Source organism: Cherax quadricarinatus, chromosome 16 (assembly GCF_038502225.1).
Source record: "Cherax quadricarinatus isolate ZL_2023a chromosome 16, ASM3850222v1, whole genome shotgun sequence".
Taxonomy (NCBI): domain Eukaryota; kingdom Metazoa; phylum Arthropoda; class Malacostraca; order Decapoda; family Parastacidae; genus Cherax; species Cherax quadricarinatus.
In genome coordinates this window covers 47,503,159-47,525,423 of record NC_091307.1, presented here as the reverse complement: position 1 = coordinate 47,525,423, position 22,265 = coordinate 47,503,159, and the positions used below count along the sequence as shown (strand labels likewise).

General features: G+C 46.3%; 1 protein-coding gene across 1 annotated transcript in view; it reads right to left on the bottom strand.

The window, feature by feature from the left end:
• Positions 1 to 22,265, bottom strand: part of LOC128688807 (glutamate receptor ionotropic, kainate 2-like) — an 83,588-nt gene that overhangs the window by 35,881 nt on the left and 25,442 nt on the right. The window contains exon 8 of the mRNA XM_070085666.1: positions 18,700 to 18,858. Within this exon, the coding sequence (XP_069941767.1) occupies positions 18,700 to 18,858 (159 nt within the window). The remainder of the gene's footprint in view (positions 1 to 18,699; positions 18,859 to 22,265) is intronic.

Genomic DNA, 22,265 nt, shown 5'->3' with positions numbered 1-22,265 from the left:
CCACCCTATCATAAGCCCCTTGCCAATCCAACGCCACCAACGCTCCTCTTTCCCTTTCCATGTCCTCCAGGAACCCCTTGATAATCCCGTGGCCCACGCTCATTGACCTACCAGGTAAACCAAACTGAGACTCAAACACGACCCTCCCCACAACACATTTAAGCCGATTCCCAAGAATTTTCGCAAATAATTTATAATCAGCACAAAGCAATGAAATGGCTCGATAATCCCGAAGGGTACTCTGCTGTTTACCCTTTGGGACCAACACCACCACCGCCGTTGCCTGAGATTCTCCCATCTTACCTCCGTCTTTCATGGCATTCATTAACCTTACTAGGAAACCCCTAAGCAGACCCCAGTGCTGTACATAAAATTCGCTAGGTAAATCATCGATCCCGGGTGCCTTACCCTTCCTCATGTCCATAAGGGCTCTCCATATTTCCCCCTCCTCAATGACCCCACCCAGTGCCTCCCGATCACTCCTCCCCAGTTTGCACGGCACATACTCACATACCTTCCCAAGAACCTCACCATCCACCCCACTACTTTTCCCGTATTCCTCAAACCATCTATCTGCATATGCACTCATCCCCTTGGTGTCCCTTAATACCTGACCCTCTCTAAAACCCCCCACAGAAGATATGACTTGCAAACCTGGTATTGTAGTCGTTCGCTGTCGTACCTTCTGTCCTCGCAGCACACAAGCTGATGGCTTGTCGCCCCAGAGTACTTCGTCTAACCCCGCCTGTACCCGTACAGCTGCAAAACGTTCTTCTTGCAAATCCCGTATTCTGTCCTTCAACATGTGTATATCCTCCACCGGGTACACCCCGGCCACCGAACCCCCCCTCGTAACAATTCCGTAATCTAGATTCTAAGTAATTTGACAAACCATACCGCAATTGATTAATGCGTTTGCCCTCCCTCACATAAAAATGACGTATTCGTAACTTAGCCACACTATCCCACCATCCTACCACGTCTTCCTCAGTTCTTCTGTCGGCACAGAGCTGTTCCCAAAATATTGCAAACGCTTCCACTCCCTCCCTATCCCCCAAAACCATCGTGTTCAGTTTCCAATAACTTCCCTGCCTACGAGCCAAAGCATCCCATCCCACCTCCACTAATACCGCCCTATGATCGGAAGACACCATCTCTATAGTTTTAAAAGACTCTACCAAAACCCTCCGAGATAAATATAACCTGTCCAAACGAGCCGCATATCCCCTTCTTATAAACGTATGTTCCACCTCCCACAGACCTCCCCCGAAAGCATCACGTAACTGAAGATCTCTAAGCAGGCCCCCCAAGACTGAGGAAAAATATCCCGCTCCTCTGGGTTCCACGTCTGTCTTCTTAATTACACAATTCCAATCCCCCCCCACAATCGCGACAGACGGTAACGTGCGTAGGTAATACACGAGCTCCTCCCGCACAAAATCCATCTTCACTTTCACGTCACTTTCTGCTGGGGCATACACACACACAAACGCCACTCTCTCTCCCATCCACCATCCTTCCACATGTAATACTCTCCCCCCTCCCCCCCCCTCTTTCCTATGCAATACAAACGGGCCCGCCTCCCTGATCAACACACCCACTCCTCCTTTTAAACGCTCAGACGGCAACACATAAGCCTGATACCCAGGGACCACTAATTCACGACCAAGCTTAAAATTGTGCTCCTGCACAAAAGCTACGTCAACCTTATACCTATTCAAAAACATCCTGAAGCACTCCCGTTTAACACCATCACACAGACCATTAATATTTATTGTTACACACCTGAGGCCAGCTTAAGGTTTCCTTCCCCGCCTCATGTCAAGATTCTTCCCTTTCAGACTGTTCCCCTGGACTGTGCCTTTGCCACAGTTTCCCCCCTCCTTCCCAACCATCCCCCCCCCTTCTGTTGTGGCCCTCTCGCAGAGTCACTCTGGGTACCAGAACCCCATGTCTTTTTCCCCGGCCTTTGCGCCGGTGTCAGAACATCGTCCGAATCTGACGCTGCTGCCCTTTTCCTTGTAGCTCCCTCAGTTTCCATATCTGAGTCCTGGGAGCCAGCACAATGGACTTCCACCTCTACCACCCTTAATCCGCCTCCATGTCCCTCCATGGCACTCGCACTGTCCACCACAGGTGCCACCTGATCCTCCCCTTCCCCACACACACCTTCTACCCTGATCCCAGGGTCTTGTTCGCTGTAACTCTCCACCTCCGTAGACTGTAACATAGCCTGTATCACCGTCTCCAACTCCTCCTCAATAGCCTTCACTGCTGCGCCCTCCTGTACCTCCTCACTTGACAACTGTACTGTTGATGGGCCAGGTGATTCATGGATCACCACTTCTTCCGATTCCCCAGGAGGAGCCACCACCACTTCACTCCACATGCGACCACGCCCTCCTCCTTGCACCCGTTCTTCTTTAGGCATTGGGTGCTCATGCGCAGGTGCTCCGCCCCTTGCCGGCCCAGGAGCCACTGTTGATGGGCCAGGTGATTCATGGATCACCACTTCTTCCGATTCCACTGGAGGAGCCACTACCTCTTCACTCCACATGCGACCACGCCCTCCTCCTTGCCCCCGTTCTTCCTTAGGCATCGGGTGCTCATGCGCAGGTGCTCCGCCCCTTGCCGGCCCAGGAGCCATACTCCGCTTGCCACAGTCTGCCGCCATATGGTCAAATTCGCCACACAGTCGGCACGTACGCCTCTGCCCCGCATACGCTACCATTACCTGGGTTCTAAACTCTTCGAGATATACATACGAGGGTATAGGATGCCTAAGCGTCATCTTGAGATTAAAAGAACCCTCAGGAAATCCTGTGTAAGCACCTTTTACCCATTTGCCAGGTTGGGCCAGATGTTCAGTTCCATAACGTTCGAAAACATTTCGAATATCTACCTCATCAGCCTCAAAAGGCACGTTGTGGAGCTTAACCCACGAATAATGTCGTGATACATCAATCAACTTGACCCTCACTGCCGGTGTTACAGTAATGCTGACATCTTGGTAACGATCAACCAAAGCCTCGTATACTTGAGCAGTTAGCACTTTCACGAAAATTCTATATACACCGTTCAGTGCCACTCCATATAAATCCTCGTCTCTGATGCCATATGTCTCTCGTATAATTTTGGGCAATAACACATCGACTGACGTAGGTGTTAAAGCCCCACTAATAAGTTCAATGCCCACAGTATTCACTCTCCTGCGAACACCTGGCGCCATGTCGTTGACTGATTAGCTCGTCTGGGAAACAGTAGAGGGGTGCAAAGCACGTCCGCACTCTACCTCATCCAGGCAGCGAATGAATGATCCTGAGTAACCTCCCTGAGGATACAAATGAATGGGTACCACCAGAACCATTCAATGTCCAATATAGATAAAACAACCCCAATTTATGGACACTTTACTTCTAGTTAATTAACACGTATATAAAAACATGTAAAATTTGTAAACCTACTATGGCAGGACACCAATTCAGAAACAGCTCAGCCGACCAGCATCTCCAGAAAGCAGCCGACCTACATCAAGCACCCTCGAACCACCCTCATGCATTTTACAAGCGATATAACTGTTTAAAGCTGATGGGTTGTAGTACAGATCTATGAATTTATAAAATCATGAATTATACTACACACACATAAACACACACTTGTATTTAAATGCACCTAAGTGGCTAGGCTACATACATTTATTACCCCACACACCTATTTCCCATATTTCCATACTTACCCATCCTTTTTCCTTCCCTATCTTATAAAAGTGTGAGGGAAAAGTTCAACAGATAGGAGTAGCGAGCGAGTACATGGTAACGATAGTTTGATTGCCGGCTGCTTGTTAAGGTAGGGTAAGTCTAGCTCCCGCTATCCCCCCCCCCTTTTCTCCTCACCCCGAAAGGTGACGTGTGGGGCTCCGGCCAAACATTAATCACTCGACTCACAGCTCCCAGCACAACTGTAAGTAAAAGCCTGCTCCTATTCTAGTGGACTTATTGGTTGAAAGCTTCACCTTTGACCAATAATATACTTAGTCCTTTCAGCCTTGATCTCCATGTTAGATGTTTTGATAATCACCACGTCTTTTAGGTATTGTACTTATCATGGAGAGTGATTTCTTAAGCAGTGGGTAACCTGTCTCTCTTTCCAGCTTGGAATGACAGACCGGGTCACCTGCCAACCAACGAGAAGTGTTGAAGGAGAAGAACTTTTGCAAAAGTCCGGAGACGTCACTTTTTGGATCTACCTACCTGACTAACTGTAGGCGACAGCAAACAACCCCTCAGCTTTGTAGTGGTAAAGAACCTGCTTTCCTGTCAGCTGGACTGGCTATTCAAGGCTATAGACTCTGTGAAGAACTAGCTGTTGGGTTGTCACCAACACCTGTGTCCCCCCCCTCCCCCACATCATCAGTAACGGCTACAATTTCTACAAGACGGTGTCAACCTCCACCAGACACCCCAGTTTAACTGTACATATTAGCGTTGAATTCAAATGTCATTTTTTCATTTCATTTTTCATTTTTCTTTCAAACAGGATACACCTTCATGTTTCACTGTTATAGTCTCAATTTATTGTAAGTCAAGTCAGGCAGGATATACTAGTTAATTCTGTCACTTTTATTTTTGAGCTTGAAACGATTTGGAGGATTAGACTCTAGGGACCCGAGATTTTCCAGTGACAAATTGTTTCATTGAGCTCTTTATTATATCAAGGGAACTGTCATAGGACACTCTTGATTTGTTGGTGAGAAGATTGGATGGTCAAGGGACCCCATTCTACTTACTGTTTGGACGGAGCCGGCATAGAACCCTCCGTTTTCATTCACACATACTGTTTAATCGAAACACGGATCGAACCCTCCGATTTATTTACAGTTTGAGCGGAGCAGGAATTGAACCCTCCGTTTTCTTTGATATATCCGTTTCATTTTTCCCTGGTAGTTTAAGTTATTCTTGCAAGTATGGAGGAATACCAGTTTTGGATGAATGCTGGGAGTAAGTTAGGAATAACGGGGAAAAATATAGAAACTTTCATTAGTGCTAAGATCCAGGAAAGAATTGAAAAGGAGAAAGAAAGAATAGAGAGAGAGGAGAAAAAGGAGAGATAAAGAATAGAGAGAGAGGAGAAAAAGGAGAGATAAAGAATAGAGAGAGAGAACACAGAAAGAGAAAGAGAGGAGAAAAATGAGGGAAGTTCCCAATGACTCTTTGGGGTTTTCACCTTTTGAACTTCTCTATGGTAGACAGGCCAGAGGTCCACTGTCCATCCTTTATGACTTATGGGCTAATGAGGACGTAAATGCTGAGGTTCAGTTTTCTTATCAGTTTCTCCTTGACCTTAGATCCAAACTTGAGGAGACCTCTGACATAGTTTCGAAAATCTTAAGCTTGTCAATGGACCAGTACATAACCTATTTTGGTTCCAAAAGTCAGAGAAGAAGTTTTATAGTAGGGGATGAAGTTCTGGTACTTATGCCTATCAAGTCAAATAAATTATTAGTTCTATGGAAAGGTCCATATAAGGTGTTAAAAATTTGTGGGAAGGTTGATTACCTCATAGAAGTCAAGGGGAAACCTAAGCTTTATCATATCAACATCCTTAAGAAATATTACCGAAGAAATTCGGTTAACTGCCTTAATAACTTTGATTTAGTTTTTCCACACGAACTTGATACGACAACTGAAGAATGTAAGGTGTGCGTAATTGACACCTCTAACTTAGACTATGATGAAGAACTACATGACTTGGTGACTCTTGACCACTCGGATGCAACCAACATTAATATTAATGAATCTTTGGATGACCGTAAGAGACATGAACTACTTCAATGTGTGAGTAACTTCTAAGACGTTTTTACTGATATTCCAGGTGTTACCTCCACGGTAGTCCATAAGATTGACTTAGTCACGGACAATCCGATCAAACGGAAATTATACCCAGTTCCAGTTCACCTTAGGGATGCATTTGACCGAGAGGTAGATAAATTATTAAAACTAAAGATCATTGAACCTTCAGTATCTGCATATTGCTCACCAGTAGTCATGGTTAAGAAGGAGGATAATTCATATAGACTTGCTATTGACTTCAGAGGCCTTAATGTTATAACTCGGTGGGATGCTGAGCCAATGCCCTTAATAGATAGCGATCTACACAAATTTTATGACTCTTCCTTCTTTTCAGAGATTGATATTGCGCAGGCATATCATCAAGTAATGTTAGATCCTTCTTCTATGCAGTACACCGCTTTTCCTACACACCAAGGACTGATGCAGTATAGAACTATGCCCTTCGGTTTGGTAACTGCCTGTGCTACCTACGTGAGACTGATGAGAAAGGTCATATGCCAAATGTGATGAATGGTTCGAAAAACCGACAAGTTGAAGATTTGAGACACTTATGCAGCATATGGGAATCTTTATTCAGGAAACGTTTCGCCACACAGTGGCTTCATCAGTCCAATACAAAGAGGAAGGCGTAAGGAGAGGAGGAGTATGAGGTAATCAGTCCCTCAGCCTGGAGTCGATGTGTTCAGTCCAGATTGATGGACTGAACACATCGACTCCAGGCTGAGGGACTGATTACCTCATACTCCTCCTCTCCTTACGCCTTCCTCTTTGTATTGGACTGATGAAGCCACTGTGTGGCGAAACGTTTCCTGAATAAAGATTCCCATATGCTGCATAAGTGTCTCAAATCTTCAATATGCCAAATGTTTCAGTTTATTTTGATAACACATACGTAATGACATCCACATGGGGCAAGCATATCCAAACATTAACATCAGTTTTAAGTAGGTTACGCTCACATGGCCTCAGTACCAAGCCGAAGAAATGCTTCCTAGGGTATAACAAGATTAGATATCTTGGACTGATACTTTCTAATAACTCTTTACAGCCTCTCCCCAATAAGATCAAAGCTTTATTAGAATTTAAATTCCCCAAAACCATAAAGCTAATGCGTAGCTTTCTTGGTTCTGTAAATTTTTATGCACGGTTTATCCCGAACCTTACTGATCTTACAGGCATCTTATCCGGCTTCCTTAAAAAGCCTGTGAAGGAACCTCTTGAACTTTCCGACGTAGCTCGAGAAAAGTTTAATGAGATTAAAAATATCTTCTCGAAAGACCCTATACATAAGATTCCAGATATTAATAAAACATTTAGTTTAAGAACTGATGCCTCCAATACTGGCTTAGGTGAGGTGTTACTACAATACCATGATGGTACTCCCTTCCCTGTATGCTTCCTAAGCCGGAAACTCCTTCCTGCAGAAACGAGACACTCCACCATAGAAAAGGAACCTTTGATACACCTAAAAACTTTTAAGGGAACCAACAGTCGCCTCTTGAGGTGGACATTGGCTCTCCAAGCTTTTAAGTTCCATATTGTGTATATCAATGGTTCATCCAATCATTTCTCTGACTGGTTAAGTCGTGACAGTTAGTAGAAGATTTGTTGCCTTACACGACTTCCACATGTTAGAACTTTTTCCTTGCCTAATATTCTTATACTCCTTGACTATAAGTCTTGGTATGGGGGAGTGTGAGGGAAAACTTCAACAGATACGAGTAGCGAGGGAGTATACGGTAATGATAGTTTGATTGCCGACTGCTTGTTAAGGTAGGGTAAGTCTAGCTCCCCCTATCCCCCCCCTTTCTCCACACCCCAAAAGGGCTCCGGCCAAACAGTAATCACTCGACTCACAGCTCCCAGCACAACTGTAAGTAAAAGCCTGCTCCTATTCTAGTGGACTTATTGGTTGAAAGCTTCACTTTTGACCAATAATAAACTTAGTCCTTTCAGCCTTGATCTCCATGTTAGATGTTTTGATAATCACCACGTCTTTTAGGTATTGTACTTATCATGGACAGTGATTTCTTTAGCAATGGGTAACCTGTCTCTCTTTCCAGCTTGGAATGACAGATCGGGTCACCTGCCAACCAACGAGAAGTGTTGAAGGAGAAGAACTTTTGCAAAATTCCGGAGACGTCACTTTTTGGATCTACCTACCTGACTAACTGTAGGCGACAGCAAACAACCCCTCATCTTTGTAGTGGTGAAGAACCTGCTTTCCTGTCAGCTGGACTGACTATTCAAGGCTATAGACTCTGTGAAGAACTAGCCGTTGGGTTGTCACCAACACCTGTGTCCCCCCCCTCCCCCACATCATCAGTAACGGCTACAATTTCTACAAGACGGTGTCAACCTCCACCAGACACCCCAGTTTAACTGTACATATTAGCGTTGAATTCAAATGTCATTTTTTCATTTCATTTTTCATTTTTCTTTCAAACAGGATACACCTTCATGTTTCACTGTTTTATCTTTGCATTAAAAATAATAAAGAGTTTATCTTTGTGAATTATTATTTCTTTTTCTATTCATTAATTTTCCCGAGGAGGGGCCAGCCTTAGTAATACTGTCTTAAGTTGTTACAGGGCTGAGTAAGCCTTCACACAAAGCTCTGCTCATAACTGGAACTCGACCTGCCCCTTGTGCACCTATCAGTAAGGAGGTACCTGTGTGTTAGGCGACTGGTATGGCATCGCATCCTAGGGGCTGGGATTTGAAATGAGCACAGGTTCTTAGCCTGTATAATTGATCTAGGTAAAAAAAATAAAAAGTATGTACACACACACACACACACACACACACACACACACACACACACACACAACATGAGATTTAAGGAAGTATTTACAGTGGAGACAGAAAAGACTAAGGTAAGTCAGAATAGTAGGGTACACCAACAAAGGATATACCAACAAGTGCTAGATGAAATACAACCGAGGAGGAGGTGAAGAAGCTGCTAAGTGAACATGAAACCTCAAAGGCGGTGGGACCGGACATCTTTCCGTGTGTCCTTAGAGAGGGAGCAGAGACACTGTGTGTGCCACTAAGCACAATTTTCAACACGTCCATTGAAATTGGTCAAGTATCTGAGGTATGGAAGACGGCAAATGTAGTTCCCATTTTCTAGAAAGGAGAGACACAAGGCAATAAACTGCAGACCAGTGTCACTGACATGTACAGTATACAAAGTTATGGAGATTATCAGAAGGAGAATGGTGAAGCACCTACAACGGAACAAGCTTATCAATGACAACAAGCACAGATTCAGGGAAGGAAAAATCCTGTGTCACAAACCTACTGGAGATTTATGACAAGGTAATGGAAGTAGGACACGAGAGAGAGGGGTGGGTTGATTTCATTTTCTTGGACTGCAAGAAGGCCTTCGACACAGTTCCTCACAAGAGATTAGTGAAAAAGTTATAGGATTAGCTAGATGGGACACAGCAGCAAGGGGCCACAATTGGCAGTTGACGACTCAGATGAGCCACAGGGAAGTTAGAAAGCATTTCTTCAGTCATAGTTTTCAGGAAGTGGAATAGTCTGGAAAGTGAGGTAGTGGAGGCAGGTACAATTCGTAGCTTTAAGAAGAGGTACGATGAAGCTCATGGAGCAGGGAGAGAGTGGACCTAGTAGCGACCAGTGAAGAGGCGGAACCAGGAGCTGTGGCTCAACCCCTGCAACCACAATTAGGTGAGTACACACACACACACACACACACACACACACACACACACACACACACACACACACACACACACACACACACACACACACACACACACACACACACACACACACACACACACACACACACACACTCACACACACACACACACACACACACACACACACACACACACACACACACACACACACACACAGGATACTAGTTCCGGGACCAGCGCTATTCTTGGTATAGGTGAATGACATGACGGAAGGGATAAACTCAAGTGTCACTGTTTGCAGATGATGTGAAGTTAATGAGAAGAATTAAATCAGATCGGATCAGACAGGTCTACAAAGAGACCTGGACAGGCTGGAGGCGTGGTCCAGCAACTGACTCCTAGAATTTAACCCCGCCAAATGCAAAGTCATGAAGATCGAGGAAGGACAAAGAAGACCGCAGGCAGAGTATAGTCTAGGTGGCCAAAGACTGCAAACCTCACTCAAGGAGAAAGACATAAGGGTGAGTATAATACCGAGCACGTCTCCGGAATTGCACATTAACCAGATAACTGCTGCGGCATATGGGCGCCTGATAATCTTAAGAATAGTTTTCCGATACCTCAGTAAGGAATCAATCAAGATTCTGTACACTGTGCTCGTCAGGCTGATACTGGAGTACGCAGCACCAGTTTGGAACCCACACCTGGTCAAGCACGTCAAGAAATTAGAGAAATTGCAAACGTTAGCATCAGGGTTACTTCCAGATCTAAGGGGAATGTCCTACCAAGAAAGATTAAGCGAAATCGGCCTGACGTCACTCGAGGACAGGAGGGTCAGGCTAGACATGAGAACGACATACAAGATATTGCGTGGAATTGATACGGTGGACAGAGACAGGATGTTCCAGAGATGGGACACAGAAACCAGTGGTCACAATTGGAAGTTGAAGACTCAGATGAGTCAAAGGGATGTTAGGAAGTATTTCTTCAGCCACAGAGTTGTTACGAATTGGATTAGCCTGGCAAGTTATGAAGTGGAGGCAGGAACCATACATAGTTTTAAGACGAGGTATGATTAAGCACATGGAGCAGAGAGAGGGAGGAGCCAGTAGCAGTCAGTGAAGAGGCGGGGCAAGGAGCTGAGTTTCAACCCCAGCAACCACAAATAGGTGGGTACACACACACACACAACCATGGCAGCGAGTAAGAATTTCTCCTCTTTAGTGGATACTATACAGACTCAAGTTAAATGTGAAACCAGTTTGAAATGTTGAAAGCTGTAGTTAACACGCCTGATGTACAATGGATGTGGAACAAATCTCCTCAATCTTTGCATAGAAAAAGAGGTTCACACACAGACAAACCGCACATTGGAGATTGAAACCAATCAAGACACTGGAAGTCAGGCACTGGAATGTCAGGCACTGGAAGCATGTCAGGCACTGGAAGCATGTCAGGCACTGGGAGCATGACAGGCACTGGAAACATGTTAGGCACTGGGAGCATGACAGGCACTGGAAGCATGTCAGGCACTGGAAGCATGTCAGGCACTGGAAGCATGTCAAGCACTGGGAGCATGACAGGTACTGGGAGCATGTCAGGCACTGGAAGCATGTCAGGCACTGGGAGGATGTCAGGCACTGGGAGCATGACAGGCACTGGAAGCATAACAGGCACTGGGAGCATGTCAGGAACTGGAAGCATGTCAAGCACTGGGAGCATGCCAGGCACTGGAAGCATGTCAGGCACTGAAAGCATGTCAGGCACTGGAAGCATGTCAGGTAATGGAAGCATGTCAGGCACTGGGAGCATGACAGGTACTGGGAGCATGACAGGCACTGGAAGCATGTCAGGCACTGGGAGCATGACAGGCACTGGGAGCATGTCAGGAACTGGAAGCATGTCAAGCACTGGGAGCATGCCAGGCACTGGAAGCATGTCAGGCACTGGAAGCATGTCAGGCACTGGAAGCATGTTAGGCACTGGAATCATGTCAGGCACTGGGAGCATGACAGGCACTGGAAACATGTCAGGCAATGGGAGCATGACAGGCACTGAAAGCATGTCAGGCACTGGAAGCATGTGAGGCACTGGAAGCATGTCAGGTACTGGAAGCATGTCAGGCACTGGAAGCATGTCAGGCACTGGAAGCATGTCAAGCACTGGGAGCATGACAGGCACTGGAAGCATGTCAGGCACTGGAAGCATGTTAGGCACTGGAAGCATGTCAGGTACTGGAAGCATGTCAGGCACTGGAAGCATGTCAGGCACTGGAAGCATGTCAAGCACTGGGAACATGACAGGTACTGGGAGCATGTCAGGCACTGGAAGCATGTCAGGCACTGGGAGGATGTCAGGCACTGGGAGCATGACAGGAACTGGAAGCATGTCAGGCACTGGGAGCATGTCAGGAACTGGAAGCAAGTCATGCACTGGGAGCATGCCAGGCACTGGGAGTATGTCAGGCACTGAGAGCATGTCAGGCACTGGAAGCATGTCAGGCACTGGAAGCATGTCAGGTACTGGAAGCATGTCAGGCACTGGAAGCATGACAGGCACTGGAAGTATGTCAGGCAATGGAAGCATGTCAGGCACTGGGAGCATGACAGGTACTGGGAGCATGACAGGCACAGGAAGCATGTCAGGCACTGGGAGCATGTCAGGAACTCCAAGCATGTCAGTCACTGGAAGCATGTCAGGCACTGGAAGCATGTTAGGCACTGAAAGCATGTCAGGCACTGGAAGCATGTCAGGTACTGGAATCATGTCAGACACTGGAAGCATGTGAGGCACTGGAAGCATTTGAGGCACTGGAAGCATGTCAGGCACTGGAAGTATGTCAGGTACTGGAAGCATGTCAGGCACTTTAAGCATGTCAGGCACTGGAAGCATGTCAGGCACTGAAAGCATGTCAGGCACTGGAAGCATGTCAGGCACTGGAAGCATGACAGGCACTGGAAGCATATCAGGCACTGGAAGCATGTCAGGCACTGGGAGCATGACAGGTAATGGAAGCATGACAGACACAGGAAGCATGTCAGGCACTGGGAGCATGACAGGCACTGGGAGCATGTCAGGTACTCCAAGCATGTCAGGCACTGGAAGCATGTCAAGCACTGGGAGCATGTCAGGAACTGGAAGCATGTCAGTCACTGGAAGCATGCCAGGCACTGGGAGCATGTCAGGCACTGAGAGCATGTCAGGCACTGGAAGCATGTCAGGCACAGGAAGCATGTCAGGTACTGGAAGCATGTCAGGCAATGGAAGCATGTAAGGCACTGGGAGCATGACAGGTACTGGGAGCATGACAGGCACAGGAAGCATGTCAGGCACTGGGAGCATGACAGGCACTGAGAGCATGTCAGGTACTCCAAGCATGTCAGGCACTGGAAGCATGTCAGGCACTGAAAGCATGTCAGGCAATGGAACCATGTCAGGCACTGGAAGCATGTCAGGCACTGGGAGCATGACAGGCACTGGAAACATGTTAGGAACTGGGAGCATGACAGGCACTGGAAGCATGTCAGGCACTGGAAGCATGTCAGGCACTGGAAGCATGTCAGGCACTGGAAGCATGTCAAGCACTGGGAACATGACAGGTACTGGGAGCATGTCAGGCACTGGAAGCATGTCAGGCACTGGGAGGATGTCAGGCACTGGGAGCATGACAGGCACTGGAAGCATGTCAGGCACTGGGAGCATGTCAGGAACTGGAAGCAAGTCATGCACTGGGAGCATGCCAGGCACTGGGAGTATGTCAGGCACTGAGAGCATGTCAGGCACTGGAAGCATGTCAGGCACTGGAAGCATGTCAGGTACTGGAAGCATGTCAGGCACTGGAAGCATGACAGGCACTGGAAGTATGTCAGGCAATGGAAGCATGTCAGGCACTGGGAGCATGACAGGTTCTGGGAGCATGACAGGCACAGGAAGCATGTCAGGCACTGGGAGCATGTCAGGTACTCCAAGCATGTCAGTCACTGGAAGCATGTCAGGCACTGGAAGCATGTTAGGCACTGAAAGCATGTCAGGCACTGGAAGCATGTCAGGTACTGGAATCATGTCAGACACTGGAAGCATGTGAGGCACTGGAAGCATTTGAGGCACTGGAAGCATGTGAGGCACTGGAAGTATGTCAGGTACTGGAAGCATGTCAGGCACTTTAAGCATGTCAGGCACTGGAAGCATGTCAGGCACTGAAAGCATGTCAGGCACTGGAAGCATGTCAGGCACTGGAAGCATGACAGGCACTGGAAGCATATCAGGCACTGGAAGCATGTCAGGCACTGGGAGCATGACAGTTACTGGGAGCATGACAGGCACAGGAAGCATGTCAGGCACTGGGAGCATGACAGGCACTGGGAGCATGTCAGGTACTCCAAGCATGTCAGGCACTGGAAGCATGTCAGGCACTGGAAGCATGTTAGGCACTGGAAGCATGTCAAGCACTGGGAGCATGTCAGGAACTGGAAGCATGTCAGTCACTGGAAGCATGCCAGGCACTGGGAGCATGTCAGGCACTGAGAGCATGTCAGGCACTGGAAGCATGTCAGGCACAGGAAGCATGTCAGGTACTGGAAGCATGTCAGGCAATGGAAGCATGTAAGGCACTGGGAGCATGACAGGTACTGGGAGCATGACAGGCACAGGAAGCATGTCAGGCACTGGGAGCATGACAGGCACTGAGAGCATGTCAGGTACTCCAAGCATGTCAGGCACTGGAAGCATGTCAGGCACTGAAAGCATGTCAGGCAATGGAAGCATGTCAGGCACTGGAAGCATGTCAGGCACTGGGAGCATGACAGGCACTGGAAACATGTTAGGCACTGGGAGCATGACAGGCACTGGAAGCATGTCAGGCACTGGAAGCATGTCAGGCACTGGAAGCATGTCAAGCACTGGGAGCATGACAGGTACTGGGAGCATGTCAGGCACTGGAAGCATGTCAGGTACTGGGAGGATGTCAGGCACTGGGAGCATGACAGGCACTGGAAGCATAACAGGCACTGGGAGCATATCAGGAACTGGAAGCATGTCAAGCACTGGGAGCATGCCAGGGACTGGAAGCATGTCAGGCACTGGAAGCATGTCAGGCACTGGAAGCATGTCAGGTAATGGAAGCATGTCAGGCACTGGGAGCATGACAGGTACTGGGAGCATGACAGGCACTGGAAGCATGTCAGGCACTGGGAGCATGACAGGCACTGGGAGCATGTCAGGAACTGGAAGCATGTCAAGCACTGGGAGCATGCCAGGCACTGGAAGCATGTCAGGCACTGGAAGCATGTCAGGCACTGGAAGCATGTTAGGCACTGGAATCATGTCAGGCACTGGGAGCATGACAGGCACTGGAAACATGTCAGGCAATGGGAGCATGACAGGCACTGGAAGCATGTCAGGCACTGGAAGCATGTGAGGCACTGGAAGCATGTCAGGTACTGGAAGCATGTCAGGCACTGGAAGCATGTCAGGCACTGGAAGCATGTCAAGCACTGGGAGCATGACAGGCACTGGAAGCATGTCAGGCACTGGAAGCATGTTAGGCACTGGAAGCATGTCAGGTACTGGAAGCATGTCAGGCACTGGAAGCATGTCAGGCACTGGAAGCATGTCAAGCACTGGGAACATGACAGGTACTGGGAGCATGTCAGGCACTGGAAGCATGTCAGGCACTGGGAGGATGTCAGGCACTGGGAGCATGACAGGCACTGGAAGCATGTCAGGCACTGGGAGCATGTCAGGAACTGGAAGCAAGTCATGCACTGGGAGCATGCCAGGCACTGGGAGTATGTCAGGCACTGAGAGCATGTCAGGCACTGGAAGCATGTCAGGCACTGGAAGCATGTCAGGTACTGGAAGCATGTCAGGCACTGGAAGCATGACAGGCACTGGAAGTATGTCAGGCAATGGAAGCATGTCAGGCACTGGGAGCATGACAGGTACTGGGAGCATGACAGGCACAGGAAGCATGTCAGGCACTGGGAGCATGTCAGGTACTCCAAGCATGTCAGTCACTGGAAGCATGTCAGGCACTGGAAGCATGTTAGGCACTGAAAGCATGTCAGGCACTGGAAGCATGTCAGGTACTGGAATCATGTCAGACACTGGAAGCATGTGAGGCACTGGAAGCATTTGAGGCACTGGAAGCATGTGAGGCACTGGAAGTATGTCAGGTACTGGAAGCATGTCAGGCACTTTAAGCATGTCAGGCACTGGAAGCATGTCAGGCACTGAAAGCATGTCAGGCACTGGAAGCATGTCAGGCACTGGAAGCATGACAGGCACTGGAAGCATATCAGGCACTGGAAGCATGTCAGGCACTGGGAGCATGACAGGTACTGGGAGCATGACAGGCACAGGAAGCATGTCAGGCACTGGGAGCATGACAGGCACTGGGAGCATGTCAGGTACTCCAAGCATGTCAGGCACTGGAAGCATGTCTGGCACTGGAAGCATGTTAGGCACTGGAAGCATGTCAAGCACTGGGAGCATGTCAGGAACTGGAAGCATGTCAGTCACTGGAAGCATGCCAGGCACTGGGAGCATGTCAGGCACTGAGAGCATGTCAGGCACTGGAAGCATGTCAGGCACAGGAAGCATGTCAGGTACTGGAAGCATGTCAGGCAATGGAAGCATGTAAGGCACTGGGAGCATGACAGGTACTGGGAGCATGACAGGCACAGGAAGCATGTCAGGCACTGGGAGCATGACAGGCACTGAGAGCATGTCAGGTACTCCAAGCATGTCAGGCACTGGAAGCATGTCAGGCACTGAAAGCATGTCAGGCAATGGAAGCATGTCAGGTACTGGAATCATGTTAGACACTGGAAGCATGTGAGGCACTGGAATCATGTGAGGCACTGGAAGCATGTGAGGCACTGGAAGCATGTCAGGTACTGGAAGCATGTCAGGCACTGGAAGCATGTCAGGCACTGGAGGCATGTCAGGCACTGGAAGCATGTCAGGCACTGGAAGCATGCCAGGCACTGGAAGCATGTCAGGCACTGGAAGCATGTCAGGCACTGGCAGCATGTCAGGCACTGGAAGCATATCAGGTACTGGAAGCATGTCAGGCACTGGAAACATGTCAGGCACTGGAAGCATATCAGGTACTCGAAGCATGTCAGGCACTGGAAGCATGTCAGGCACTGGAAGCATATCAGGTACTGGAAGCATGTCAGGCACTGGAAGCATGTCAGGCACTGGAAGCATATCAGGTACTGGAAGCATATCAGGTACTGGAAGCATGTCAGGCACTGGAAGCATGTCAGGTACTGGAAGCATATCAGGTACTGGAAGCATATCAGGTACTGGAAGCATGTCAGGCACTGGAAGCATGTCAGGTACTGGAAGCATATCAGGTACTGGAAGCATGTCAGGCACTGGAAGCATGTCAGGTACTGGAAGCATATCAGGTACTGGAAGCATATCAGGTACTGGAAGCATGTCAGGCACTGGAAGCATGTCAGGTACTGGAAGCATATCAGGTACTGGAAGCATGTCAGGCACTGGAAGCATGTCAGGCACTGGAAGCATGTCAGGCACTGGAAGCATGTCAGGCACTGGAAGCATGTCAAGCACTGGAAGCATATCAGGTACTGGAAGCATATCAGGTACTGGAAGCATGTCAGGCACTGGAAGCATGTCAAGCACTGGAAGCATATCAGGTACTGGAAGCATATCAGGTACTGGAAGCATGTCAGGCACTGGAAGCATGTCAGGCACTGGAAGCATATCAGGTACTGGAAGCATATCAGGTACTGGAAGCATGTCAGGCACTGGAAGCATGTCAGGTACTGGAAGCATATCAGGTACTGGAAGCATATCAGGTACTGGAAGCATGTCAGGCACTGGAAGCATGTCAGGTACTGGAAGCATATCAGGTACTGGAAGCATGTCAGGCACTGGAAGCATGTCAGGCACTGGAAGCATGTCAGGCACTGGAAGCATGTCAGGCACTGGAAGCATGTCAGGCACTGGAAGCATGTCAGGCACTGGAAGCATGTCAGGTACTGGAAGCATATCAGGTACTGGAAGCATGTCAGGCACTGGAAGCATGTCAGGTACTGGAAGCATGTCAGGCACTGGAAGCATGCCAGGCACTGGAAGCATGTCAGGCACTGGAAGCATGTCAGGCACTGGAAGCATGTCAGGCACTGGAAGCATGTCAGGCACTGGAAGCATGTCAGGTACTGGAAGCATGTCAGGCACTGGAAGCATGTCAGGCACTGGAAGCATGTCAGGCACTGGAAGAATGTCAGGCACTGGAAGCATGTCAGGCACTGGAAGCATGTCAAGCACTGTTGCCACTGGAAGTTCTGAAAAATTTAAGGCAAAACCATCTGATGGTCATTTAAACTTAGAAATACATTCTATCACGAAGCAGACTATCTCACATAAAGTTTTGATTCCCTACCTCATCCTTTCTAACATATATCATACTACCTTATCCCGAGTGACATAAAAATACAAACCATCATTACTAACAGATTATCTGCCACCTCATCCTTACTGATATAAATGATTATTATTATAATCAAGGGGAAGCGCTAAACCCGGAGGATTATACAGTACTGATATAAAATATTCAAACTCATCGTTACGAATCCGTAACACAGTAACTCGTTCTTATTAACATCTTATAATTAATCTTTACTGGTATAAAACTTACGAACTCAAGTTTACTAACATTTAACATAGTACGTCTTCCTTTAAAACGACATTCTATGTCATTCTTACTAAGAAGTAACAATGATCTTAATGACATATTACATTTTAATACATTCTTATAGAAATTAAACATTCTACCTCATTCATACTGTAACATAACGTAATTATCTTTACTTATCTTTGCTAAGAAAAACATTAACTGTTTTCTACGAGAGAATGAAATACCTTACAACTAAAGACACATAATCAATACTTAAGGTCGAGACTCCGTATAAAATTGCTTATAAGAAAGCAGTATTATACTACAAAAAAAGTTCTCAAATGATCATATCAGTATGAATATGTTAGAAAATTTTTTTATATATACACACAGTCAAGGATCACATGAAAAAAGTCACTCACATTACTGAGATACAGTGTTGGTAAAGAAAGGTTGCTTGTATGTACTAAAACTAATATTTCAATACTTTTACTAGCTGGAAAAGTATACAGCATAAAGTGTAACTTACGAGAAGTTAAGAGCCTTGGCGAGGTAGCTCACTAGTTCTGGCACTGGTCCAGTAAAATCAAATTTCTGTCTCCCTGGAGATTCATGATCATTTGTTAATATCATCTTGCTAAATGGGTTCCCCTCCGACGCTACCAACAAATTAGGGCCGTTAGCGAATCTGTGGGTTTGTGTGTTCGTTTTTAAATTTATTAAAAATTTATATATACATGTTCTATTTAAAGATAGTGATTGTATTCATAATTTTAATAGACAACAGCGTCAAAAATTGCTATCAAATGTTGTTTAGTATTTGAAAGTTTATAGACAGAGGGATGGTACTATAATGGAAATTCCTTTGGGCCTATTTTGCCCAGTGCTTTTCTTCTTCATTATGGGGCCGACTGGTTGAATTAAAACCATCGGTACATCTACGTTAAGTTGAATACACCTTCCTAATATTTATATTACGTGACTAAGTACCATTATTCTTGCAATATCTAAATTCAAAGCAGTCTAATGTTGAATTTTCATCTGAAGTAGAGGCCAGCGGAACATGGCCTTTTCTTGACCCTCTTTTGAGCCATATTAATAACAGTATTAGCACTAAAATATATCGTAAATCAATATTTACTGGCTTAGCTACATTTTCATTCCTGTCCATATGCACTATAAACGAAATCTGATTTCCCCATTGACTTCAACAGCTGTTCTTATATTTCACAGTATGTTAGTCTCCACTCTGAATTTTAATTTATACGACTAAACCTTTCCATAAACAGCCTTAAGAAAATTTTCATAAATACTTAAATAGGTCAAGAGCAGCAAAAGTTCTAACATCTTCCGATACCAAAAACTACTGTTATGAGAGCATTTCTTTCTTTCCAATAACTTTCAATAACAAACGAGGCCTTCTTTAATAATCAAATAAAACAGTCCAAATAATTGCATTCAAAGGCTAAAGCAAAAGTTATATTTCAGCCTAAAGAGAAAAACAAAAGTTTTTCTTTTTAAATTTAGTAATTTATACAAGAGAAGGGGTTACTAGCCCCTTACTACTGGTATTTTAGTCGCCTCTTACAACACGCAGGTTTTACGGAGGAAAATTTCTGTTCCACTTCCCCATGGAAATAAGAGGAAATAAAAAAGAACAAGAACCATTAAGATAAAAGAAGAAAACAAAGGTGGACCAGTATATATATATGTCGTAATGAATAGGTAAAACTGGCCAATTAGCAGGAACTCATGTAAAATTAAGTCCTTTCTAAAAAAAATTATTATGTGTTTAAATATTATTTTTATTTACGTTAATGTAAAAATTAATAATTTCGTACTAAAAAAATAGAAAACTTATCTAACCTTATTATAACAAGCGCAATTTAATTTAGCCTAATCCAACTAAATATAATTTAGATAAGGTAGAACATCTAGATTTCTTCCTGACGCCGTTTGAATATTCCACTCCCCTACCACCCCATCTTTTCATTCTTTTATACCAATAGGTATATTTTATTACATAATATGATACTAAATATTAATAGATACATTGCTGATATGAAGATGGCATATACAGTGCATGATGTATGAGAGATACATGTCTAGTACATATTATTACATGTTTGTCACTGATTATAATGCGAAAATCTCATCCACTTTTTCAGAACTGGGGTGCGTGCCCGTAATACAGTAGGCATTACCCCTCTGAACAGCAGTGCCGAGTCGCTGGAACAGAAAACTAGCTGCCCTGTAATCCCTAGTTACCCTGACGAGTCTTTTCCTAGCTCCTTAAGGACTTAGATGCACTCTTTCCCAATAAGCCAAGGGTCTTTGAGTCTATGGAAATAAACATACAATGATGGGCAGGTTCTCCATATTTTCTAGACTTTTGGGACTCCCTGAAGCTGGCGGCTGCCCCTCCTTCCTCCCTGATGCATTGGAGAAAGGTATCAGTCAAAGTAGATCCACATTTGCAGTCCCACATCACCTGCTTGCCGTCTATCTAGGTTTAAAAGGTGATACCATCTGGACACTTTTGGCTACCATCAGATCTGCATAGTTCGGGTGGTTCCCTTACTGATGAGCATTCGGCTCTTGTGAGGCTCCTCTTGATGATGTCATTAACATTCTCATGTCTTGCAATCTTTTCTTCGGTTTGCTGCTTCACTGCCACATATACACCTGTATACAGTGAGAATAGGGGCGCCAAGTCGAAGGGCACCTCCAATGCAGATGCTCTGTGGGTCGAGACGTGTGCCAAGGCTGGAGCTGGGAATAGCCAACAGAAAATCTCTTGCATGAAGAGCTCTCACTTCCAGGAGGTGGGCTCTATTCTTCCCTGACACACTCTGAAGCATTGTTGAGGCTATATTGTTCATTATTGGGCCTTGCCAGTGCGACTGTTCGTAGTTGCTGGGGGGAGCAGGTCTGATTTCAGAGCCCGTTAGATTATCCCAGATCATGGCTCCGTCAATGAACTTCTGGTCATGGACTCCAATACTCTCCTTAAGATGTTCAGGGAGAATCGCTGCTACAAATCTTCTGGATGTCATGCATGAGGACCGGAAAGCAGGTAGCGTAATCTGTGATGACTTGCGGACATCAGCGCCTCCTAGTCTGACTGGAAGTGTAGCTTGGTCCCACTGTTTGTCTTCTAGAGTAAGGTTAAGTACTTTCATAAAAATCTGCCTCAGGATATTGTCATATTCGTGCAGTATAGGGTTTCCATATGAAGGTGTACATCTTAGGAAATATGTCAACCTGGGCAGACTTAAGCACTTTGTGAGAAGGTACAAGGCATTGTGGGTGTCAAGATTGCCAATTCATTGTTCTATTTTCCTCAAATCTTCCAGTTTCTTCCTGAGAATTGTGTCAGTGGCATCACTTCCCAGAGGTGCTCCAAGCAAGATGCCATTTGTGGTGGCCATGACTGATGCTGACTGCATCTGTCACTTTTTGACTAACTGAGATATCACATTTGGATAGATTCAGGATGAGATCCATTTCCTGTTCCCGTGTCATCACCTGTGTAAGATCATCTAGAAGGGACTCCTATGTTCCTGCTAGTGTGCCATCATCCAGGAACCAGATGTTTAGCTCAGTGGTCAGTCTGACTGTGATTTCCCTAACCGTTATACAGAGGAGAAATGGTGCGAGAGGATCCCCTTGCTGGACACCCTCTGATGTGATTTCATGCTCTCCAAACGGGAGCATTAATTCCTTGCTATATCCAGCTGAAACAAAAGGGAAGAGACGAGGGAAATGTTCTTCTGCAGCTGCTAATACCACGTCTCTTTCCAGGAGATTAAATGCATTCTTGAAATCTAATTTTACCACTGCATTGTCCTCAGGCAGGTTGTTGATATATGCCCTTGTTGCATGAACTGCTGCTTCACCTCCTTGAGAGACCCCAAAGCCAAGCTGGTTTAGTTGAAGAATCATGGCTGCCTCTGCACGAATACTTTGGACAGCAGATTTGGATATGAGGCGGCGAAAAGTGTTGCCCACTGCAATTGGCCTAATTCCTCCATTCTTCTTTTTAAGAGCACAAAGTAATTTCGTCAGGAATTAGGCCAGCTAAGGAATTGTTGA